This window comes from Vespa velutina, chromosome 9 (genome assembly GCF_912470025.1).
Source record: "Vespa velutina chromosome 9, iVesVel2.1, whole genome shotgun sequence".
NCBI classification, from domain to species: Eukaryota; Metazoa; Arthropoda; class Insecta; order Hymenoptera; family Vespidae; genus Vespa; species Vespa velutina.
In genome coordinates this window covers 1,325,001-1,352,202 of record NC_062196.1, presented here as the reverse complement: position 1 = coordinate 1,352,202, position 27,202 = coordinate 1,325,001, and the positions used below count along the sequence as shown (strand labels likewise).

The window sequence follows — 27,202 nt, the reverse complement described above, 5'->3', positions numbered from 1 at the left end:
ATTTATTTCAGAAGAGTGAAGTCTCGACTCGGAGGAATGGAATTTACGAGCATCCCTTCTCGTACGAATGACATTAGCTTCCGATTTCTTCACCAAGAAAAAAGAATATTCCATGAGACATGTTAAATATTCTACCTCTGGTTTCATATTTTCCCGCCATGAAATGGAGAATCGACGTTTCGTAAATCCTCGTGAGAGAATTTCGCGATAACGTTTTTTTAATTTCGCGCATTCATCCGAAACGAATTTGATTCGCGCTTATCCGTCTGCAATCGTTCGATTTTTCATATTATCGATTAGTAAGAATTTGATACGAATTTCATAGGACATCGATACGATACTCCAACAAAATACTATATTCGACAATTTCGAATATATGTACGTACACGATTAATGTTATTTCCAAATTATTGATCGTTCGATAATATTATTATCTTTTTATATTTTTCATATATAAACATTTTGTATAAATATTCGCAACACCTAATTTTATTTATTTTCGTGATATGACTATGCAGTGTTTATTTCTATAAGATATTGTTTATAAAAAAATGATTTGTAATATATATTTTTAAATAAACTATTACCGATATGATGATAAAAATAGAGAGAATTTTGACCTTTAATACAGTCTTCTTTTGAAGTCTCTACAGCTTTTAGTTCCGGAGATATTCCCATGTGAATACAAGAAGGTTTCATTGACGCATTGACCTATATAATTTCGTGGAAGATACGTCGACCTATATAACTTCCTGGAATTATACGCGACTCTCATCAGCTGGCCAGCGTAAACACTTTTTTTTCTTTTTTTCTTTTTTTACTACTACGAACAGGTGTATACGAATTATGAATGGCAATTTTTCGAAGGCGATATCTACGTAACTAAAAGTCGTAGAGATATGAAATAAAGATCGTTTTAATAGGGAGAACATCCTCCATTTATTCATATACTCGATATAATAAAAGTGATTTCGTAAATATTTTATTAACACATATTTCTTACTCTTGCATTGCTAAAATCAATTTCCTTCGTGTTCTCTTATATCGTTATATAAATTTTACAATAATATTACAACATTGAAAATATATTTAAATGAAATATCAACTGCTCTCAATGTACATAAATCTACGTTGGGTAAAACATAAATTCTTTTAATGGTTCCGAACATTCGATATCGCTATAATCGATGGAAAATCAATGCTTTTACGATCTTCTTTTCCGACATCTTACTTGGATGTAACCATTAGCTTTTGCTCCCGACGATAAAAATAAAATTCCTTTATCGTTCTTACGTTCTTTCCTTTTTTCACGGGGAAAAAAAAAACCGTATTGATAAGACATTATCTTGAATAAAAAAGATTTTAAAATGCTTTTAGAATATGTATTGGCTATTATAGTATTCTACGCGTTTATGCTTTATCGTAGGCACAATCAAGTTTTATCGCGGAAATATAAAAAACAAACGTAAATTTACATTATACAACAAAAATCAAAATACATCGTCAACAGATTTTTAAAGTATTCGTTTTTATTCTTTCTATTCGTATTTTTTCATCCAAACTATTTTTCTACATCGTTTCTTTATGTTTTACGTATTTTTTGAACAAAAACGAATTCGAAAACATTCAAAATACGTGTTAGCATTTGCATCGTCGAATTTGATGTAACACAGCCTATATACGTGTCGCGTTCCCATGCTCATGCTGTTACTCGATCCACAAAATTGACACAATCGGTCTACCGAAATACGATAAATACGAATAAATAAATTTTGTAATGTTAACAGTAAGATGTATTATGTTGAAATATTACATAAGTTTAAGCGAGAAGTTTTTCCAAAGAACTTTATCCCATTTATAACATTTGCTAATATATATACGTACAAACGAATAGATGTTGAATGTTAATCGATTTAGTCGCGTGTAAATTTTCGCTAATCGCGTTTTCGATATTCAACCTACCGTAAAATCATCCGTCTAATTCAATTAACGTAATTGCTTAATTGAAAATTGGAACATTATGATCGTAATTGTTACTATGTTCCATGAACCTTGCAATTAAATAAAAGGGGAAAAATTAATATTGTTCTTTTTTTTTTGCAGGAGCCCAAGTCAACGATATCGATGTAACCTATCGTTATAATTTTTATTAAAAGTTATCGCGAAAATATCTACGAAAAATTTTACGAAGCAAAATGAAATCATTGCATTTAAAGCTCCGTTCAATTTTCGATATATCGGTAGATAAAAAAAAAGAAAAAAGAAAAAAGGAACGAAAAATATTACATTCGAAATGCAGGAAGCACATCGCGATTTAACCGCAACGATTACGCTAGAACTGCCGCATGCATAAATGAATGCGCTTATGCGAAAGTATACCGAGAGAATGCGTATTCCAGTTGCAATAGTTTAGCCAGCAGCACTGTCAATAATATCACTGGTAATCATAGTATTGGCGATGAAAGCGTGATTTATCGTAGCGTTAAAAAATAAGAAATTCGGTGTTCTCATTTCCTTCTGGAATTTCATTCTCGAATTTATTATTAAATTTATTAATTCATTTTGACTCATTTTTCTTTCATTTTATTTTTAAATTTAAATATATTACGATTCGAAATTTATATTAAATATTACATCCTGAAATCTATAATAATATATTTAATAACATAAATTCCACAGTATAATTCTATCTTTCTAAATTCTATATTCTGTTTTTTTTTTTTAAGTACAATATCTATTCAATTATGAATTAAGAATTAATATAATTCAGTTGTTATCGAATTAGATTTAATTAGAAATTAAACTTACAAGTTTAAAAATTAAACTTAAAATATTACGATATGTGTATTAATAATACCGATCTCTTACAATTAATAGAAAAAATAAATTTAAGTATTTATGAGTCGATTTAGTATTAATGCTGGATCTGTCGTAAACGCGAAATTCTCTCTTCTCTACAACTCTCAACGTCGACTCGTCGCGTACATGACGAGACCATGACGATTATGAAGCAGACGAGACTAGTGCTGAAGCAGCAGTGTATGCGCGGAACAACGCGTCACCGTAACATCGAGGTGACCTCTCCGAGATGTCAAAACTCGCTAGAAGCACTGCATTTATGACATCATCGTTCCCTGTAAATCGTTCGAAATCATTAATAATTATTCAATGAAATGATTTCTCATGATCAATATCGCTATCAATTCTATAATACTTCTACACCTTTTGTCATCGTTAAATAATAAATACGTGTGTTTCACATATACACATGAATAATCTTTATTAAATTTTTCTCTACGAAATTCATTTTATTTTATTTTCATGTCGTTTTTGATTAAATTCCTTCGAATATAATAGTATATGCATATATATATATATATATATATATATATACACTATGCTCATATTGTTCATGATATATTTATTATTTTTTCATTTGAAAGTGAATTTTACAAAATTTGATCGGTCAATCAATAAAATAAATTAAATCAAAATGATAAAGTTATAATAAAATAGATAGCTCATATTAGAGTGTTAAACACGACGATCCATAAGAGCCAATGAAATAATTGATAACTAAATTCATAATTATTAAAGATAAATATAAATACATCAATGATGTGAAGCTATCAATTTTGACGAGACTGATACAATATGAACGTTCGTGAAACTTCGTTAAATCTTTCTCTCGTGTCAATCGTGCTTTATTAATTTATACACATACTGTGGGATTGGTCGTTCTCGTTCGATTAAATGAAAACACGGGTGATATCATCTTCGCGATTTTATTTTTTATACTCTCGTTGATTCTGTTATTGTTTTCTTCTTTTTTTTTATTGCATCACAATACTTATACAATACTTATACATATTCCAAATAATCGAGTTGGTTTTAATCAAATTGAGAGATACGTGACTATACATTAACATCGTTTACATCGCTTAAATCGTTTCATCCTTCTTCTTGTAAATTTTCTAAATAATTCTTGAAAAATAAAAAAAAAAAAAAAAGAAAAAAGAAATCTCATTTTTCGAGATACGATTAATTAATTTAAACAATCCAAGTTGTTTCCATAGAAATATCATCGAAAGTTTCTATGTCCGGAGGAGATTTAAACTGATGTATTGGGATCTTACACAAGACAAGCAATAAGTGGTAGACAAATACGCAAGATGTTCACCGCAAAGGGCATGTTGACGCAGTGAGAATCAACGATAAAGAACGAGAATACTCAAAGGGAGATTCTATTGTATCTCCATTATGGACATCCATTTTATTAGTTTATTCTTGTATCTTAAGCAATTCCTCAAAATATATAATTGACAATTACAAAATTAATTTTTTATCGATAATAATAATCGTTGATGTTACTGTACTCAAAAAATCGATTTTTCTAATGAAATTTATAAAATATTGTAGTACATCGAAAAATTTTTTATATAAAACATTATATCATCTAATTCATTTTCGCATAATTTAATAACGAAATAATTTTTTCACGTATAATCTATTTCTCTACAATCTATTTTTCTATAAGTAAAATAACTGCGATTTAATAAATAGAAAACAGACGTATTAAAGATAAATATAAATATATCAATGTTGTGAAGTCATCAATTTTGTAGAAAATCTTAAATGTGAGTGAAGGAAGAACGAAAGGGTTAAGAGAGGGCAAAAGCGCTTAATGTTTTAAGGTGTTAACAAATACGAACAGATAAGACGGAGAGAGAGAGAGAGAGAGAGAGAGCAAGTTTCTTTATTATATCGTGCGAAAGAATAAGTCGAGAGAATTTGCGAGGTTGGTACAGCTTGGTCCAGCTTCCTGCGAAAAATTGCTCTGGGATACTAACAACGTGTATTTGTCTTTGTCGGCAACATTCGCCTTAACGCGCGAACCATGGCACGGCCATGCGGCTGACAATGCTTTATGGCGAGAACGAACAAAGCGTCTTTCGTTGGAGCCAAGTCGGTTTCGGCTTTGTTCCCTATGGGGGTGCCGAACATCACCGTTGAATACGAACACGACTGGATTTTCGCATAAAGCACGATCGAGCTTTTCGCCTCAAGCGACCTGAATTTGTAAAACTCGTCGGATATAAATCCACAATAAATACCGTGTCTCGTCGTTTATCGAAGTTTATACACTGGTGACAATAAAATAGAAAAAAAAAATAAATAAATAAATAAAAGGAAGGAAAACTCACCATTACTCACGTATTTGATTGTTAATTTTTGTCAATTTTCGACGAAATATTTTTGATTCAATTTTTTTTTCCCTTTCCATTTGAAAGGATAAAAATTGAATTTTTTCTTTTGATTCAGAAACATTATTTATCCTTCGAATCTCGTAACAATCTTGTCTCCTGTGATAGCTTTTGTTAAATAATATAAATTATATTGTTTTGATTTTGTAAACTATAAATAACAAGGATAAATATTTTCCTATGTATTAATGCTTTTTATTTAAGCTTTTTTTTTTTTAATGATATATATTACATTGTTTAGTTTTGTAAACTATAAGTGACAAAGTAATATCTTTCTCTATGTATTAATCTCTTTTTCTTACGGAATTAATACCATCAAATTAACATTGATTTTTAAACGATCATGTCGTTTGTCAAATACATTTCTTTTAATGAGAAAAATATTTTTTTATTTAAAAAAAAATCTTCCTCTCAATTTCTTCCCGTCGTTTTTCTAATAAAGTATGCATCTAAGACAATCTACTTATCCAAGAAAATAAATATTATTCGAAAATTTTCCTTGTGCTGCTGTTTAAATAAGGAAAAGTTTTACCAAAGAAAAACGATATCACTTTGTTCCGTATTGGTACAATCGAATTCTCACGCATTTACATACATATTCAAAAATTCTAAAACTGTATTCTATTCTTTCAATATCTTCAAAAGAAACGATAAACTTAAAAATAAAAAAAAAAAAAATAAAAAAATAAAAAAAAAAAACAAAAAGAAGTTACGAACATTCGTTCTTACGATATCACAAGAGCATGTATCAAAGATAAAAAGATATTCAAATGAATTTATCTCTTTGACGTTCTCTTTATGAAAAAAAAGTTCGTCGTTAATGAGAATCGAAACTTTTGAAAAACTTGACGTCAAGCATGACGATATTCATGGGATTTACCTACGATATTACATCCCTCTTACCGTCGTTTTTCTCATTTTACTTACTTTTCCGCAAACTTTAAGTCCTCGTAATCAGAAGGCGCTATCTCGGCAAAGTCAATTTTTTTTCAAAACTTACGTGTAACGAAATGAAAAAAGAAGTTTAAGTCTTGATTCTAAGTACATATCGTACTAGAATGAACGATAAATAGATAGATTTGTCATAAAAAAGACAAAATTGGAAAAATCGATTTAAGTTTAATTCAATAATACATGAGTTAGTAAGATTAGATACACTTGATTACAATAAAAAATATTTTTTAAGATCTCGCTCTTACGATCATAGTTCGGATCATAGTACGGTTCGTATCAGGAATATGAATCATGGTTAACAGTTAAATTACTATGAAATATATACAGTCAGAGGCTATGTATGGAATTTCAGAACTTTCTAACACATAACTAAGTTCGGAAAGATAACGTCGATTAATAGAGGGATTTGAATAATCATCAAAGATTAAACCTTTTAGAAGTGATTCGTGAGATAAGTAATACGATGAGTTATCGGATCGAAGATTAGAAAATATAGAGAGATGAAAAAGCGATCGAGTTGTTGCATTACAGTGTATATTATCATAAATATTTAAATAAAATATATTGAAATAAAATGAAAATCTTTGTTCATGAAACTATCAAGAAATCATTAGTATAAAATATATTATCAAGTAATAAAACTGATTTTATCTTATCGAAGAAATTGTTTCGTAATATAAAGCAGGGCGTACAATATATAGTTATTCAGAAACATTACGATCGTTTCTAGTGAAGCGATTCAAGTGTGTTTATGTTCCTTTACGGTGTGTTTACAGTCAAAGGTGTTAGTACTTTGTCGAGGTCTTTATATACCTTGTGAGAAATTCTAAAGCGATTTGGCTAAACAATCTTGCAATATCCGATGCCGATCTCTCGTCTTTTCTCACAAAGCCAATACGTAGAGCGCAAAGCGTGTACATTATTACGAAGGCATCATCGTCCTCGGTGTGCATGCGGTAATACCCTATAAACCATCACGTGCATTAATATTCTCCTAGATCACGGATACACTATCCATAAATTTTATACGTTTACCTCGTTGCCTTTACTCAACGGTATATACATATAGAACCAGTCACGTATTTCGAAACTCTCTGTATATACGAAATGCATAGTTTAAGATCGAACGAATCATTCGAAACTTTCTCCATTGACTACGTGGTTTAACTTCGATTCTCTCTAATGGACGTGTTGGTTTCTAACAGGAAATTTATCAACGCATGAAGTTAAAGATTTTGCCAAACGCGTATAACGTATATTAAAATTGATCGATTCGATGATTAAGGGAATACATTCTGAAATGAGTTATACGTAATAATGATAAATGATAAATACAATGTCTTGTATGTTACTTGGTAGAATAAACGATAAAAGAAAATATCGCGTGTAATGTCAAAATAAGCTTAAAGAAAGTCATTTTTTGAAGTTGTCGTATCAACGTAAATCCAGATTAAGTAAAGCTTCTCTGCCCAGCGCTTGCATTAAATCTGAATCGAGCAAAGCTCAAAAGGGAGAGAGTAGAAGGAGTGATGGAGTGATGGAGAGAGAGCGAGAGAGAGAGAGAGAGAGAGAGAGAGAGAGAGACTGTACAGGCAAAGCAAACTTTCTCCTTGGTCTTTGGAATAGGGCATCGTGCGGAGGCTAATTATTTGGAGAATATTAACGAACGATTAACGATGCCATCGATCGATCAAAAGCGGCGTACGCTCCAATTTATTCTCACCGCAATTTTCCTTCCAAGAATTACACTACCGCCTTGTTATCATCATCATCATCATCATCATCATCATCGTCATCATCATCGTCGTCGTCGTCGTTATCGTCATCATCGTCGTAATCATCATTGATTATTATCAGACGATCTTTGATATGAATTTTTGATTCTTAGTTATTGTTTTTCCTTAACTTGTCACATCTCGACGCTAAAGTTTCTGATAATCAAGACTAACATGATCAGAACTCTTCGTTCTTATCCACCTTCCTATCTGAATACAAGATTGATTCGTTACTTCAAACTACTTCGCTATCCGTTAGACTTTCTAAGAATTTCTTATTCAACGAGCTTTGTTAAGCTCTCACCGTTATCAATTTTATATCTCTTAGAGAGCGTACTACCATTTTGGCTTACGAACGATCTTTACCCAATCTCCTTTATAACATCGATTAAATTCTTAATGAAATGAATATGAATTATTCTCGATATTAACTATATATTGGAATGAAATTTGACGTTACAATATACATATATATTTTCTATAATATTCTAATCATGAATAATATATCAGATACGAAGAGTTAAAGAATTATAATCGATCGATTTCAATTGAATTTTATATCCTATTTTATTTTATGTCTTCTCATATTAGAAACGCATGATTTTCTTTTTCCACAATAATATAAACACATTTATATTTTCGACTATTATGTTTCCAGAAAAAGAAAACAAAAAAAAAAAAAGAAAAAATAAGAAAATATAATCACGCTTATAAGAAAATAAAAATTACGGATGAAGGCAAGGAAAAAAGTGATTATCACAATCTCGTTGAAAACGTGTCTCTTGTGACTATTTACGTGCGTAGTCTTCGCCTACGGGCGTCGAGTCTTTTTTAATCACACTCTCTAATTGCAGAACTTTCTATTACGTTTCTACTTTATATACGGTCGTCGGTTCAGCACAACCGGGAGCTTTTAAAGTTGGATAATCCACGATTAAAGCCAACTAACAAGCATCTCGCCGCTTTTTGAATCTAGGTCGGTGTCGATCGGCGAGCTCGTTCAATACTTGCTGTTCCTCTTGTCGTCATTGCTGCTCGTTTGTTTGTTCCTGCCTTCGCCAAAGCGAGCCTCGCATCGATATTTAATAGCAAAGTTGTTTCTATTAATTGGGAATAAAAAGAGAAAGAAAAAAAAAGAGGTTTTGTTCAGCATTTTGTTTATTGTCATCGTGTTTTCTTTTTTCTTTTTCAAATTAAAGATACGGAAAAGGGTTAATTATAACTGCCCTGGTTTACCTACGTTCAAACTAAGTCGAAGAAAATGTTTATGAGACGGTGCGGTCTGCGGGCCATCTGTGCTCCCTGCAAAGCTTGGTAGAAAGTTCTTCTAGTTTTAGTGAGAAAGAGAAAGAAAGAAAGAGAAAGAGAGAGAGAGAGAGAGAGAGAGAGAGAGAGAGAGAGAAGAACAAAGAGGTGTTTGCGAATCAGTCTAAAATCGAGGTGTCCTAGTTCTTCGCGATAATCCGGAACCGGTCTAACGTCTATTTGAAAATAATCACGTTTTAAAGCTCGAAAGAAATCCAATGAAATCCTTTGAGAAAACATAGGTAAATTTATTTCTTTTTTGTTTCTTTTTTTTCAAACGAGATATTGAAAGATAAGAGGAAAGAAAAATAAATGTATGAAATCTCAAGAATAGCAAGATTTAAAGATTAAAAGAAATATAGATATACGTAGATATATAATAAACGAGTGACGTTATTAAATCAGAAAATATTTAACAAAATGCAACAAAGTCAAATATTTATTTTAATCAAGCAAATCAAAAGAAAAGAGAGGGAGAGAGAGAGAGAAAGAAAGAGAGCGTCATACAAATTGCAAAAATCTTGATAAGAAATCAATAGAAAAAAAGAGAAACTTTGACGGAAATATTCGCGAATAAATAGGATTTGCGTGATTGCATAACCCAAACGTAATTTCTTTTGCGCATCATACGAAAACAAATTTCGAGAAAGGGAGCTTTTCTGAAGACTGTCTCTTCCTCTTTGGACCGCGTGTTTCTTCCCACTTTCTTGTAATCAAATTAGACATTTCACGAGAGCGAAGAACGATGCGAGTGTTTTGATACGTGCAGAAAGTGGAACGCTCTTCCAAGATCGTGCAGATTCAGACGAGCTTTTCATACTTTCTCTCTCTCTCTTTTTCCTTCTCCCTCCTTATTTCCTATCTCTCTCAGTAGAATCCTAATCTGAATGAGTCGACATTGCAATCGTTTTTTCCTGATTCTTTCTCTTTCTCTCTCTTTCTCTCTCTCTCTCTCTCTCTCTCTCTTTCTCTTTCTCTCTCTCTCTTTCACTAACTCTTTTCCTCTCAGTACACGTATCTGCATCTCAGCTTTAAGGCATTAATTTCTTGGAAGGTTGCCAGATGTAGCGAAGATCGGCCGGGATCGTTGCGGATCACCGACTCGGAAAGAAATTTATAGCCCTACGGAAGTTTATAACGGCGTTACATATCTCCCACCTATCCATCCACCCACTAGTTTCAATGATTATGTTGCTTCTGATCGTTTGATTTATGTCCCTATATTGCAAAATTCTTTTCTCGATTATATTGTATTTTGTTCGTCAGACGACACGAGCTACTTATAATCTATTTGTCAACTAGAGAAAAATTGTCCCGATAAGAAGCTAACCGTACTTTCTTTATCTATCAATTATAATTGTGTAAAGAATATCGTTTGGGATTATGATTAATGGCAGTAATGTATTCTGAAAAGTAAACATTGTTAGTCGAATCTATCCATTAGTTCTAAAGTATTTGATTAAGAAACAAACTTGTATTGCATAAAATGTAAACATAAGATCGATCTGTGATTATATAATAATCTTATGTTTAAATGGAACAATATCATTAATCAAATAACTTCTACGGACTCATAAGAATTTACGAATAAAATTTTAAACGATAAAAGCACGAAGAAACGGAATCTCATAAAAGAAAAAAATTTTATTAGCCAAACTAGAACATAGCGGAGTGTTGGGTCGATTCTATTGCAATTTTCAAAGCGTAGAAACGACGATGAGGAAACATACGCATCGAGGGTCCTAGTGGTCCCGCTGAGAGAAGGGAGCCTTAGTATCTTCCCTCTTCGCAACGGTGAGCGGTCTAATTTGAGAGCAAACCTAATATCTTCCACTAAGTTAACCATATTTCACCAAGCTCGCTGGTCTCGGCCGTGATCGTAACGCAAAATGTCAGCCTTTCGAAAGACGAAGGGGAACGAACGCCGAGGAAGGAATGGTATGTTTACGAAGAAAGTACAGAGGGGTGAGTTGCTAGTTAAGGGCTAGATTTGCCTCAGGACGACGGTCTTTCAACCCCCAACGAACCGACAGAAGAGAACGAGTCACGAGGCCTATTGTCCTGTTGAATTCAACGGAACCTTTAATATTCCCACCATTTATTCTATTCTAGTCCATGGGAAATATCTAGCTTGAATGTGGTCATAAATATGGTGTAGTACGTTCTGTTTCATAATAATTATCGTCATTGGTGAAAATGAAAGCAAACGAGAGAAAGAGAGAGAGAGAGGGGGGGGGAGAGGGAGAGAGAGAGAGAGAATATTTTTACAAACGAGCTTAATTAATTAATGATATAATTATATATTCCTGATTGATACGATATCGGAATTATTATTTATGTAAAATTGACAATTTGTAACCAAATTCTCATCGAACTTGTATGCGTTTTTATAAAAATTTGTTGATATGAAAATTGTGTACAGCTATTAATCACCTGAAGAGAAATATTTTCCAACGTTTTTTTCTCTGGTTACATTGTGTTCGCTATCTCTTCTTTATCTTTGAAAATAGGTAAATATTCGATTATTTATTGCTCAGTCAACATGTCAAATAATATGAAAATGGCTTATTCAATGGTTTTCCAAAATGATTTAAGATTAATTAAATGGTCGTAAAGGACATAAAGATTCGCAATTATCAAGAATAGTACATCGTCGTACGTCGACAGATTTATAGTTGACAACGTTCATTAAAACTAGTTTTACGGATGAAAGAGAAAGATAGAGAATACGTTAATTTCTAAGATCATCGTAGTTTCAAATAGTTTCCTCTTTACGGCAGTTTAAAACTCGGTCCTTTAAGAGAGTTTCTCATTTTATTAAAAACCTCTTGGTCAGGTTAATAGCATTTTCTAGGAAGTTACCGACGTCTCAGTGGATTAACAAATATTCGATTTATGATTTTCAACAACGAGCATCGAATACGTAAATATTATGGATATCACTGATATTTAACTTTTTTTTAACGTTACTATAAAAAATTTTCGAAGATCGATTCATTATTATTATCATTGTTATTATTATTATTATTATTATTATTATTATTATTATTATTATTATTATTATAAATTGCACACTCTTCGAGAATTAAATTGTCCGAAAATTTTTCAATAGGATCATCAATTAATAACCTCCGAAACAGAAATGAATTTCATTAGGATGTAGGAGCGTGTTCAGAGAATAATTAATAGGCGAGGAATGGGATCGTTAAAATGGAGGGAAAAGAGGGGGAAACAGAAAAGGGAGGAAGGGATCGAAACGAACGGTACCTACGAGACTTTGCAGCCACTACGGAAACGATATTTTATGTAAGTCCATGCTTGTCGTCGACCATATACCAGCTCACTTCGAATGTAATCTGGGCCACCGTGAGAGAAAGATTTTTGAAGTGCCTTTTCTCTCTTTCTCTCTCTCTTCCTCTTTTTCTTTCTCTCTCTCTTTCAGTTTTTCAACAAGAAGATTACATATGTTGAAAGCTTACACACGGAACGATCTTAGTCCTGAAATATGTAAATCTAATCCGCGTTAAAACCATTTTAAAATCATGCTATGTAACCAGTGTAAAATCACTCTACACTATGGATACATATTTATCAATTCGAAAGTATTATTATTTACAAAAACTTTCGAAAATATTGAACTTTATCGTAAAACAAATAAAAATCGAGAATAATTCAAATTAATATATAATAAATTGTATAACTCAAGTTTGAATTATGGAGAGATAGAACAATGCCATTTAAAAAGAGAATTTCCGTTCGTTGATATTAAATCTACGAAAGACGAAGGTTCTTTTAAGCATAAAGCTTTATCAAGCGGAGCATTCTTTCCTTTGATGTACCAATTAATTACTTACTACTATGGTACAGTATGTGCACACGCGCATACAACTATCGGAGACATGCCAGGCCTCTTTCATCCTCCTCTATTTCCTCCTTCACTTCATCGTCATTAAAACTTATCGGAATTACAGCGTACAAACTTTCCATGCTTGTCTGCTCGTCCTTCTTACTTGCTAGTTCCGTGTTACCGCTTCTTGATGTACCTCGCGACTAACACAACTAACAAACGCTGTAACAATAAGTGGTAGAGGCGTAGGAAAAGTCAGACGGCAGCTCAAGGCGGGCGCTATAGGTAAGATTGATTCTTTGAACTCCGCAGTTACTAAGGGTTTGCCTTCTAATAAATTCTAATTATACCGCTTGGAAAGTTTGTCGCTGTGCTTTCGAGTAATTATATATAGGGTTTTACCTCAATTTGTGACTATTGTCGCACGGTATAGCGAGATAGAGACCGTAATTACTGTGTAAACGGTTGCTAAAATATCGTCCACAATTTTAGGTATAACCCGTGTTTAAGATGATTACGTAAAATCTGTTGGTAATCAAAGGTGGAGAATGAAGATTTAACTTATTTTAATCAATTCGAGAAAGTACCGTCTCAAACTTTACAAACTCAAATTATCAATTCGATTATTAAAATAATTATCAATTCAATTATTAAAATAATAAAGATTAATTAATTAACATGATCCATCAAAACAAGTGCGAAATGATGTAAAGGTATTAAAGAGAAGGTCTAATTAAGATAATGAAAATAGCTGTAAACATCACCAAGATAGTGGGTACGTGCAGCCTAAGAAATTATTAGCACACCTGTGCACATTCCTGGTAACGTGCCTTTTGTAAATAAGCTGCGTTTGCACAGATGCTCTTCTTATACACGCGAGAGCGCGCGAATGACGTTTTCTCAACCGCTAAATACACACGAAAGGATCGCAGAAAATTGGAGTGACTTTCAAGCTTAATGTAAGAGCTACTTTTGTCCGTTTCGTATCGGTTAATGGGTTTCTCTCACCAAATTATCAATGAAACCTTTTAGATTCTTCATCATTAATTCTTTATATTTATTCGAAAATAAAAATCAAAAAAAGACAAAATTTTTATGAAGTTTAAAAAAAAAAAGATCAGAAAAATTTTGAAGAACGATAGAAAATAATATATTATTCATGATCGATTGTCTCACACTGTTGAACTCCTCATTTTGTTTGAAACTTCTTATCTATGGAATACTTCTATGACAATGAAAAAATGTGTATCGTTATATACGTATATATATACATATAAATATATATACATATATATATATGTATATATATATATGTATATATATATATAAATATGTAGATACATATATATATATATATATATATATATATATATATATATATACATATATATGTGTATATATATATATACTGTATTATGCTTCTTATTCTATCTGACATACACACCTATTGTATATTTCATAGCGAGACTTTGATCAGGATGGACATTTTCGTATGCAGTGGCAGTCACCAAGCCTACATTCTCGTTATACACCCTTGTGGCATTCGTCTCCCAGCTGTCGTAGAGAGCTGACGGGAAATCAGGTTTGAACTCGTGTCACTCTCCTTACCGCAGACGGAAGATAACTTTTGCCGAGGAGCCATACGAATGTCGTCTACGAACCGAAATGGATATGCGTTTCACGTAGGGAGGACATACTCGACATTCGGTCCTTGGAACCTCCCGCCTGTTCCCTCCCATTCCTTCCCACCATTCTACCCTCATCTCTCTCTCCTCTCTTTACCGCCAACTTTCCGAGGCATATCCAGCAAACTTCCGTTATTCTGTGTAGCGTGGTTTCGCCCTTCACCACGACTCTGTATACGTATCTACATCCGATGAAGGTTTCGTAACGAGATACCTCCCTATGCGATAATGTCTCCTCACCATTTCCGCGCACTTTATGCGCCATAAAATGTTGCCAAGATAACCCGTGAGAGAATGGGAGTGAGAAAGAGAAAGAGAGAGACAGAGATAGAAAGAGAAAGAGAGGGAGAGAGAGAGAGAGAGAGAGAGAGAGAAAGAGAGAGAGACAGACAGAGAGAAAGTTTGCACACGTACGAAATCTTCATTGGCTTGTTGATAAGTCACGATTCTGGAGTTCATCGTAATTGGATAGATTGAAACTTGAAAATTTGCTGACGAGTTTGCAACGTTAGATTAGTAAAAGAGAAACATATTGCAATAGTATAATCGATAATAATTGAATGTACGAAAGTTAGAAATTGCTTGCTCATTGAATTGATATAAACTCACATGTCTATATAATAACATTTTTAACGAGGTCGTTCTAATTTCGAAATCATTCTAAATTCTTCAAACATAACCGATTCCGAATCGTCGATCAATCGTAATACGTTTCGTTTGGCCAAAGGCCACCGCGTACGTTTTGTAGTTGCTGTTGAGAATGAATTTCGATTGTTATACGTACCCGTATATATTTACCCTGACAATGTACAAGTATATGGCCATTAATGGATTGAGCCAAGAATATTGCGTGTGTGCTTTTCTCCAGAGGATATTTCGTCGTTGCCGAAAGCGAAATAAAAAGAAAAGAGAAAAAAAAAGAAAAAGGAGAAGAGAGTATAAGGGTAGAGGAGTAAAAAAACCAGAGGACAACGAGAGAAAAGATAACACTCGTTTTCCAGAGGAATTATTGGGTAGTAAAACAGTAATATCGGACGATAGATCCTGATATGGTTTTTCGAGTGGTAGAGGACGTAGAGAAGGGAGAGAGAGAGAGGTTATGTTATGGCAAAATTATTTTCATTTGAAATGCTACTTCCGTCGTTGTTACGGCCTACGACGATGGTATACGATTGCCAAGAGTTCCATTGGTTCGATATTTTTTTTGCAAGAATGATAACCTGTTCCTGATTCTTATATACATTAATCAAAATGAACAATTTTGAAGGAAAGAGAAATTATCAAAATTATAATTTCAAAGGTAACTTTAAAAGAAAAATTTAATTTCATCTTTTTAGATAACTATTCAATTTATTCTTGATTAATTGCCAGTTTATTACTGTAATAAATCTTTTAGTTTTTATGACGACATCTTTTTAATAAATTGATTCAATATTTGACGAGATATGTACCGATAAGATTTAAAATTTTTCATGCGCTCGGAAAAGCCAAACTCTCGAAATTATTACACTTTCTCTATTCCGAAAAAAGTTTTCTCCCGCGGTATTTTCCATGGTCTATCTCGATTTCACTGATCTGATCTTTAAATAAGTTACAAATGTAAATTTAATTGCATGAGTACGTAGTACGAGTACGGAGTAAGAAAAAGAAAAAAAATGTCGGGACGGTGGGCGCATAAATTTTATGAAAAGATTTGCATCGCTAAAGAAGCAGAATACCGGTTCTCTCTTGTCTCTTGCCTCACGAAACCCTTGCATTTGACAAAAAACATAATGAACGAGAACGCGAGTAATTACGGACCGTGGTGTCCCGCAGAGAAAGCTACGAAGAATGTGCAAATGTTGAGCTGAAATCGTTAAAAGGTAGACAGCTATTGCGCGCGTGTGCTCGGGCGCATCTCTAACGAATGACCATTGTGAAAATGACTTACACGAGAAAAGCAAGAAAGAAGGATGAGCTCTGTAAGTAGAATACAAATCAACATTTAGATAATTTTTTGTCATACTTACTTATACTAGTATTCGTTGTTTAAACTTTGACAATTATTTTCAAATAGATCCGAGTTCAGATCTCCATTAAATCAAATTCATTAAAAAACGGGATCTCTTATATATAATAAATAACAATTAATCGTTCTCCATATATCTTAATCCTAATTACAAAACATTGAAGAAAGTATCCAAAGAAAAAGGGCAAACTTTCTATTTTTAAAAAGATAATATTTTTAGACGTTAAGAAATTATCGATCATATTCTATGATATTCGCATAAATTATGATCGCCAATGAAAAATATCGAAATCCGAAAACGTACGAGATAAAAACGATGACGTCGCAGAATACCATAAGACATAAGAAAAGATTTAAAGAATCGTTGGAAGAAAAATCGTTCGTACTTGGTTCTCAGTAATAGTGGGATCCAAACAGAAGCCGGTAAAGCTTAGTATCGTCTCTCAACGCTTAAATCCAATCGTATCGGTAAGAACATTTATCATTCGGTGGTCTGACTCGAATCGTTTCTACAACTGAATCCAAGTGTGGTTTGAATGAATGAATGAACGAATGAATGGAGATAAAAAGAGATAGACAATCTATGGTGCTTTTTCAACGGCTGATAAAGATCAGGAAGTACAATTACGCATTAACATGCACACATCCATACATTATTTGTAGTAGATATACACGCATACGCACGTACATATATATATATATATATATATATATATATATAGATATATATATAGATGCGCATGCGCGGTGCATTATTTCTCCTACCGTTCTTCTCGTCTGGTCCTTCTCTTCTTCTTTTTCTTCTTCTCTATTTCTTCGGTTGGTTCACATAATCATTACACGTCGGCAAAAAAGTAGTACGGCAATGCCTTCGGGTGTGCCCTACCACGACGTACTAGTCGTTGGTGCCGGTGGAAAAGCGTATTACGGGTTTCATAAATTGTAGGGCAAGCTCCCGAGAGTAATCTTAAATAACGAGGATGAAAACGGCCTTTAGCCGAAGTCAGAACTCTCGCGACGCTTCTTCCGCGCTAGGACCTACTATTCCATATTATTACGTACTCTTTCTCTCTCTCTCTCTCTCTCTCTCTCTCTCTCTCTCTCTCTCTCTCTCTCTCTCTCTCTCCCTTTCCCCCTCTCTCTCTCTCTCTATCTTTCTATTTCTTGTCTTTTTACCCCATATCTTTCTCTACCGTTGAAAGTGTCGCAAGGATAATGTTACGTTAAAATTAACGTCGTAGTCGTTCTAGTAATTGAGGCGTTATCTACAAGCGAAAATGCACTTCCTTAAAAAGGTCTCAGATAACAGAAAGTAAGTAACGTGAAAAAGAGGAGAATGTAATGTCGATGATGAGCCTAAATGTTATCTTTGCCAAGACGATGATCGTACTTTAATGGGTCACCCGATACATCGAGCACACGTTGGCACCATTTCGTAGGAAGTTGTTCTAGCTATATCGATTTGTATTCGATTAGTATGTTCTCTCCCTAAACTGTCAAAAAATATCTGTCGTTACTTGTCTCGAAATTTCTTTTTTCTTTTCTTTTGTGTAAATTATTCGAACTTAACTTCTTTCGTAATATCATCTTCCTCGATATATAAAGTTTACACGTGAAACACCCGGTGCATGAAACATTGACGCACTGATCCACTGACCTATATATATAATTTCTCGAAAAACACGTGCTCGACATCGAGAAGAGGTAACGAAAACTACCGACCGTCTGTGATGTTTCATTTGAAGTTATCCTTTCCGACGACCTATTTAATATTGCGAAAAAAAAACTGTACAATTTTCGTATTCGCTTATAAATTGACTTACATACATAAATGTTTAATTAACTTATAATAAAGCAAATATTATTTCATCAATTATTCCATTAATGAATTTTACCGTTCTAATTGTACCTACTAACTATATCTAAGTATTATCATAATTAATTTGAAAAGAAAATAATACCTTATTTATCATAAATTTGAACAAAATATCAAATCATTTGACACAACTTATTAATCGCATTTTTTCGAAGACAAGAATACGAATTTCCATTCTATTATCGAACGAAACTTTTAAGAGCTTGTTTTATATCAATTGATAGAAAGAAAAAAAAAGGGGGAGGGGTATCTTTAAAATCTTTGAAATATTCGATACGAAGATCGTTTTACGTTGCCACAACGATTTTCAAAGATGTTTCGTAGAAGAGTCGAGACATTCTCGAGTCAATCTTCAAGTTGAATTTATCGTAGAACAGAGCACTCGGTACGATGTTAAAGTATCTTGAAATTTCCTTCTTGATACATGAGATTTAAATTCGACGAAACTCTTCTCTTTTGAGACCTCAAGAATCTCTTCGAACGACGCGCTTCGGAAAGCAAATTGAAATGATCGTAAGAAGGGCAATTTTCTCGAGTATTCTCGGTGAAAGCTCGTGACGAGGAGATTTTTCGGGTTACTGGGTAGGAAAAGAAATTGTCTGTTTCAAATTTAGAGAAGTAGACGAGGTAGATGATACAAGGAACGAGAGAACGATGAGTTTAATTCGTCTACGAGACTTGTTCCAGAGAAACGTACGCGGTCGACGTTGCCTGTTATCGTCTGATGCGAGTATCGACCGAGAGGTAGAGAGAGAGAGAAAGAGAGAGAGAGAGAGAGAGAGAGAGAGAGAGAGAGAGAGGGACAAAGGAAGAAGGAGAGAAAGAAAGAGAAAAGAAACTAAAAAGAAAAAGACAGAATAACGGGGTAGTGGAAGAAGACTGGAGAGAAAAAGAAAGAAGGTAAGGATTTTTCTTCCCCTGTGCAGACTAAGCCATCCCTTATTTTGGAAGCTCGACATATGCGCCCGTACGCGGTCACGTACAGTGTGCTACTTTTTATCTCAACCCCAAAGAAATTTTTCCAAAGTGTTCTTTCATTGCAAAGGAAGTGACGAAGAATGTTTGATAAAATAAAAACAAAAAATAATTGCACTATTTTAAATTCGCTCGCTTATATTCTTTCCCTTGATTGTTAAATCGGTGAAACGAACAACAAAGATATTGCAAAATTAACTAAAGGATGGATTACATTTAAGATTTTATCTGGATTTAATAGTATAATAATTAGACTTATTATATAATAATTAGACTTATTATTTTAAATAATTATTATTTTCAATAATTGAAAATTTTTATACGTATATTAAATCGAAAAATTGAAAGAAGAAAAAATAAAGAATATAAAAAAGCATTTAAAAGATCGATAGATTTCAAAGGGAGATCTTCAACTGACCAATATCGGAAGGTTCGCCAGCTAAAATTAGTCCGAGCTAATTTCGAAACTTTGGATAGCTTTGACGGTGAAAGTTATCTGAACCGGCACTAGGCGTTGGCTCGTTCGAGTTGCTGCGAATATCGACCATAAGATGAAAGCGTGGGATGAGAAGTTCTACGTCGGAAGGGAGACTTAGACCCTTCTTCCTGGTCCTTTCGACTTCTGATTTCCGTTTTCCTTCGAGCGTTTTCTTTTTCACTTTCATTTTTTCGAACTCTTTCTAATCTGAACAAATTTCTTTACTTTTATAATCTCTCGTTTTTTCTTTCTTTTTTCTTTTTTCGTTCAAACAAACTGTACAAACGTACGATTCGAAGGACTATATAGGGTCCTTTATTTTTTTTATATAAATATATACAACCAATACATAGGAAAGATTAAACCATTTACATATATCGTTAATAAATTTTATATGTTGCATGGGGAAAATGATCGTACGATATCTTCTTTGTAGTAAGTTTCTACACTTTTTATATTTTATATTTTTATAATTATTTAATTTCTATAATTAAAATAATTTTATTATTCTTGTGTTCCTATTAAACGATAAAATAGAAATAATGAAACGGGTTCTTTTTTAGCTCATAGTATTCATATAACAAAAAAAACGACTTTACTACTAGTCGAATGCACGTCTGGCAAATGTCGACCTTTATCACTGACGGATACATCACAACCCTATTCTGACGGATATAGTAATAGCATAACATTAATAAAATATACATAATTTATTTGATAAAATATTGACGAAGATGTGTATAAAATGAAGAACACAATCTCCCGCTGACTTTGAACAATAGGGGGGATGTTTCATTAAAGCGAATCCAAACTCCGCGCGTATCTCATTCCTAATGCGTTTAAATTCCGTCAATATTTCACGCGCAATGAAACTCTGTAATAAGAAGGAAAGTGCATCCAAGGAATTCCATTAGAGTCAGACTATAGATACGATAAACCTTTTTGATATTTCTTTTGGTGAAGAAGTAATTCTCAAAAAAATCGAGAAACCGAGGACGAATTTCAAAACGATTCAGGAAATTCTAACTTGAAGGAAAACTTTCAAAGAATTTGTCATTACTTTTCACGACTGAAATCTTATTAATACGTGTGTGTGTGTGTGTGTGTGCGCGCATGCACACGTGCAAACACATAAAAAGAATTTACTATTGAGATAACATAAGTTATGTTGAGATAATAAGAGGAAAACATAAATATGTAAACAAAATAAGATAAATAAATATTTGTAAACAAAAAGGAAAGAATAACATTTTCGCTTTTAATAATGCAAACATTCATTTTTTCTAAACAGTGCTATTATCGGTAAAAAAGATCATATCTTTAGTATTTCATTTTTATCTTTGCTTTTAATTCATTAAAGTTAGTACTTTATTAATAGTAATATAATTAAATTTTCAATCTGTTCTTTATAAATAATAATATAATTAAATTTTTAGTTTAATTAAAGCATATACAAACATAAAATTCAATATATTTTGTTCATAAGTAAATATCAAATGTGAAAAATGAAGCATGTAAAAGAGAAATGGATGAAAAGAAAAGAAAAAAGAAAAAGGTTTTTAATCCAACATGGAAATACGATACACGGAACGTTTAACAGGAGCAATGGAGCCGAGTAGTAAACGATTTGTCGGACGGTCAGAAAAGAGGTGGAGCACAATGTCGTTACTATGAAACGAAGAGAACGATACTACGATGCATCCAAGGCAACTAATTTTACAACGAGGCTGCCTCGCGTTCTTAATTAACCGTAGTCGACGAGCCGCCATTTCGTGGATGCGTACCGTTGAAACTAATTATTTATTGCTCCGTGTGGCGCCGTCGTGAAAGACACACACACACACACACACACATACAGGGAGAGGAAGAGAGAGAGAGGAGAGTGAATGGTATTACGAGAAAGGGGCGGGTGGAAGGAAAGAGTGGGTGGTTGGTCGCATCTCTCGGTTGGTTGCTCGCTCGCTTAAAACGGATAGATGCGCCATATCAAACAGCGAGATTATTAATTAACGCGAAACATTGAGAAATAGACATAGCACTTTCCATTCTGTATCAGGATACGCTGATATCGAACTATTTACGCACAATTTATCGCTATATGTGAATTTCGAGGTTTCAACGGAGCATGGATTTAATTTTTTATTTATTTTTTAATTAATTAATTTATTTATTAATTCTTTCTTTCTTTGTTTTTTTCTTTATTTATATTTTTTGTTTCGTTTTCTTTAGTCGCGGCAGAATTTATCTAATAAAAATTTAATTGAAATTCCTCTTTACTTTTGTAAATTTTCCCCATTCTCTCTTGTTGATAAAGAGAATTTGTATAATACTTTGATATAATATTCATATATCCCGAGGATCAATGATTTATTGATATCAATTTAACGTTTGTTATTTATTAATGATAATTTTATCGAAATCAATAAGGGGCTAAAGTTCTTTCATTTATTTGATAGGCGTTCATATTTTAAAAGTATTCTTAGTCTTTCTTCCTCCTATATTTTCCTACCGCAATATCGAATTTAATCGGAATTCTTCGATTTTCTTACAGACGATATACCTTCGTAACTTCGAAAATGTCGAGAATACAACCATGAACGCTTCGGAGAGCACAGACCGATCCGATACAAGCTGACCTCGGAGATTCTTCCTTGACGATAAATCACGACTCAAAAGAGAGCAAGAATAGCGGAATGATAAATAACGTACTTAGCTTCCCGATCCTGTAAAGGAGAACCCTTGGACGTTGGTCGAAGCGTAATAAGGGACGATCCTCTTTCGGAAATTAATATACCTACTTCAAAATGACGGTTCGTTATCAGTGACAAATTTATATAGTCCTATAATTCTTTTAACTTATCGCCATTAAAAATATCTATTTTCATTTTATTACAAACTATTTCTCAATTTTCGTTTTTTCTTTTAACATAGAAAATCACTTTTATCAAACGTAAAACTATTTTTTTTTTTTTTTTTTTTTTTTTTTTTTTTTTTTCATTTATTTAATCCACCGAGAGATTTGATTCCCTTTCAAACCGAGAAACGAGAAAATATCGATGAATATCGGCTATGAATTAAAGGGGTTTGCGTGCGAGGTAACGAACTAGTAGAAAATACTCGCGTTCTCCTTGCGCGTTATGCATCCTCCTGAAAGGTAGAACGATGTACATAGAGCTCTTTCAAGTATGATAGAATTCTAGACTTCTATTCGCCCGGATAGATATCTCGAGAGTTTCTTCGTGTAGTAGGTATATTATATTACCGTTCTATTTATCCATGCACGCATTCGCACCGTAAACAGGACTCTATAGACTACTGGATACGAGACTCACCTGAAACAGAGAAATTCATTCCATTAATTCGCTATATTATTAATTATTTCCGTTAATTTCTCTATCCAAATTTAATCCGAATGACATACGACTCATTAAATGTAATAGACGAATCGTATTAATTCCAAATTATAATGGAACTAAAAGCCTCAAAAAGATGATCTAATTTCATTTAATAATTAAAGAAATATTTTCTAGATGATCAATAATTGTAATTCATTCTGTATATGTATGTTGTATAGTTAAGCAAGATAAGATTTCTCAAAAAGAAACACTCGAATGTCATACTTATTCGTGAATAAACGAACGAACAATTCTTTAGAAAAAAAAAAAGTGATTATAGCTATGAGTACTATAATCTTTTGCAAAGAATTTGTTTATATTGACGAACAACTAAATCACGATAGTTTTTTACGATTTTTTTCTAAGCAAAAGATTATTAATTTTTTTTAATTGACAATTTCATAAGAAAAATGTTAATCAATTTAATTATTTCGTTGTAAAAAGTCGATTGTTGTCTAATATCACATTGGGTCCACAAATTAATAACGCTAATTACATTCGCCGAGATATCAGCATTTAATATGCGATACATGTTGCACGTCGTGACATATTGAAACTAGATTTACGATGTTGCTGTTCTCGATAACAGCTAGAAATGTATTTACTAGACGAATTACTATGCTAAACGAGATGCATCGTTCCACGTGAAAGTTGATTTTCGGTAGCACGTACGCAACCTGATGTCAGTGATCCTTCTGTTACATTTTACAAAAAGAAAAAAAAAAAAAAAAGAGAAATAAAAAAGAAAAAAGAGAAAAGAAACGCATTTCTTTAGAAAAGTTTATGATAATAAGCTCATGATTTGATTATTCGCTATAACGTTGTCTATTAACATTACAACTTTTTCATTCATTCACTTATTTTTACATTCATCAACATGATAACGATATATCGTTATTGATTTTTCCAATAGAATTTAGATAAATTATAAGAAAATTCATAAACTCTTTATCTATTTATTTAAAAAGATTTGGAGACTTATTTACAATTTAATCAAATTATTGAAAAAAAAATTGTAATAATCAAAGTCCTGTGATAATTTTGGAATTCGTTTGATATCGATGTTATATTATTTCTATTTTACGAATTTCGAATTTGAAATACGATTGATATCAAAGTTACGTTAAGTCTATCAAGATCTACAAAATAAATCAAATGAAAGTAATCTTTAAATAATCTTAAATGATTTATAAGCATAAATTTCTTTAAACGATACAAGGATCAATGACCGAATAAAATCAAATTTTAAGAAATACTCGAGAAAATTGAAATGTTTTTATTTCTAACGTTCTATTATCGAGATATCTTTGCTATTGTCATTATCATTGTTATCGATGAACTACTGTTAAACAAATGTATTTCACGAAACAATTCGAACACCCGTTAGAATCTGGCTCCTCTCAATCGTATTCTAAACACGTACTTTCGGTTCATTCGAGAGTTATCATTACTGCTTTCGTTTCTGAAAAGTCTCTTCGATAGGACGTATTTTTTGGCATGTTCTCGATAACAGAAATGATCTTCTCTAGGTTCTAGTTGAGATCGATTGAAAAAGTTTCAAGTATAGGGGTGACGAAATCGATAATGAATTTTCACAAGTAATCGAAAATGTTCTATCGATCGTTGTATTATTATTATTATTAATAATTCTATGATTATGTAGATTATCGTATTATCGTTATATGTATTATAAAAAACAAATCTTGACCATTCATACAATTTTTGAATAGCTTCATCTTACTCTTATATTTTAAAAATATTTAATTTAAGAAATTAAGAGTTACACAGTTAAAATGTGTTTTAAGATTTCCTCGTTCATTACTTTAATTACTTCGTCTACATTTCGTTTTATTACATTTCGTTATATTTCGTATTTTTACATCTTAACAGACGTAAAGTTCGTCCAACACAGCATCTTTTCAAAATAAAACATTAAAAGGATGAATTTACGATAGTAAGTACGAAAAATGTTAAAAGGGTCAATCATTTTTTTTTATGAAATAAATCAAAATATCTGGTAAAACGGCGAATGTTTTCTAAGGACAGTAAAATTAAATAAAATCTTTGAGTAGGAAGAAAATTGCAAGTTCCACGAGACTAATAGAACTGGATAAAACGTTTCGGGCTATTCGATTTGTTCAAAGATAATCAGAAACTCGTTTGTTCCGGTTTCTACGAAGATAAGAACGACGCGATAATGCCTAAAGCGTTGCTATTGCAAATCGAACTTATTAAACGTTCGTTTGGGACTTGTCTATCGGACGTTCAAATGACTCGTTTCTAAGAAGAAAACGAATGATAATCAAGAAAGAGAGAAAGAGAAAGAGAGAGAGAGAGAGAGAGAGAGAGAGAGAGAGAGAGAGAAAGAGAGATACAAGCGTGCTTTGATTTGATTGCGTTGTCACGAATAAAACGAACAAAGTCCAAGTAAGTATTTTGTAACTTTACGTCCATATCCAATTGATTCCGTAAAGAAAAGTTTTCAATATCTTACGAATTCGTTAGTTAAATATTCTAATGGAACGCATAATGGAGCAAACGTTTACATTAATATAAATTTATAAATAGTTCATTTATACAAGTCTACCCTTCCTTTTTTCAACGTTTCTAACGAAAAGACAACACGAATATTTTTCTGTTTAAATCCAAGCTTAATATATACCTACCTAATATTTTATATCTCAAAGTTCTCTGAAAATAAATTTAAAAGATTTATGCTGGATTTAATATTAATAGATTGAATGTTTCAAGAAAATTAAATTGTCGAAAGGATCGATAAATAAATTCGTTATAAATAAAGTGTTTCTAATTTAATACCAATCATCGGTGAAAAACGTGTGTTAAACATGCACGCGATGTTTTTGTTTGAAAAGATTATATTCTTTTTCTATCGAGAAATATCACGATGCTATAAATCGATAAAAAAAATTGATAAATAAATCGATATATAAATAAAATAAACTCGTTGATTATGCGACTTTCATAAAAACGTTCGAATAATTTCATTACGACAGGACATTCGATAAAATCTCGACCGTAATCGAACTCGATTCGATTCATAAAAAGAGTTTTGCAAGATGAGAGAGGCCAGAAGGAAAATACGATCTGCAGGAGATTGTAGCCACGATCTCGCGCTTTTTCATCAGTACGCCACAAATCGGATTTTTCTCGTATAGGAGGTCTGTAAAAGAGTTTTGATACTGGTAGCTTTCGTGGCGCGTAACTTTGCACGAAATTTCATCGTACGAAGTAGCGGCCGGCTTTCAAGGCATTACGCTCCTGACAGGACTACCTGTTGATCTACCTTAGTTAAGATTGTATGCGAGAGAAAGAGAACAGGTAACTCGAGTTACCTTACGACGTATAACTTACGACCAAAGTGTATCCTTTTAGTCAAGCATCCCTTAACCTTTGTTTCTTTTTATTCTTTTTTTTCTTTGATCTTATTCAACCTTCCCTCGACTACTATTGTTTCTCATTTTCTTCATTCTTTTTCTTAACGTCTAATTGCTAGTCTGACCGATTATCGATCATATTTATATCGGAAATTTTTTCAGAATTAGATTTTAATTAGATTTTAAATTATGTTCTCTTTGATCGATCTTTTTGGTAATATATGATATTGTACGGTAGTAAGAAT

General features: G+C 32.5%; 1 protein-coding gene across 5 annotated transcripts in view; it reads right to left on the bottom strand.

Annotated features, from left to right (window-relative positions):
* LOC124951663 (furin-like protease 1) overlaps positions 1 to 27,202 on the bottom strand; it is a 178,045-nt gene that overhangs the window by 58,815 nt on the left and 92,028 nt on the right. Inside the window, exon 2 of one of the 5 annotated variants that reach the window (XM_047500414.1) lies at positions 23,430 to 23,499. The exons of the other annotated variants lie outside the window; for them this stretch is intronic. Coding sequence (XP_047356370.1) covers positions 23,430 to 23,453 — 24 coding nt within the window. The 5' untranslated portion in view covers positions 23,454 to 23,499. The remainder of the gene's footprint in view (positions 1 to 23,429; positions 23,500 to 27,202) is intronic. 5 annotated transcript variants of the gene reach the window in all.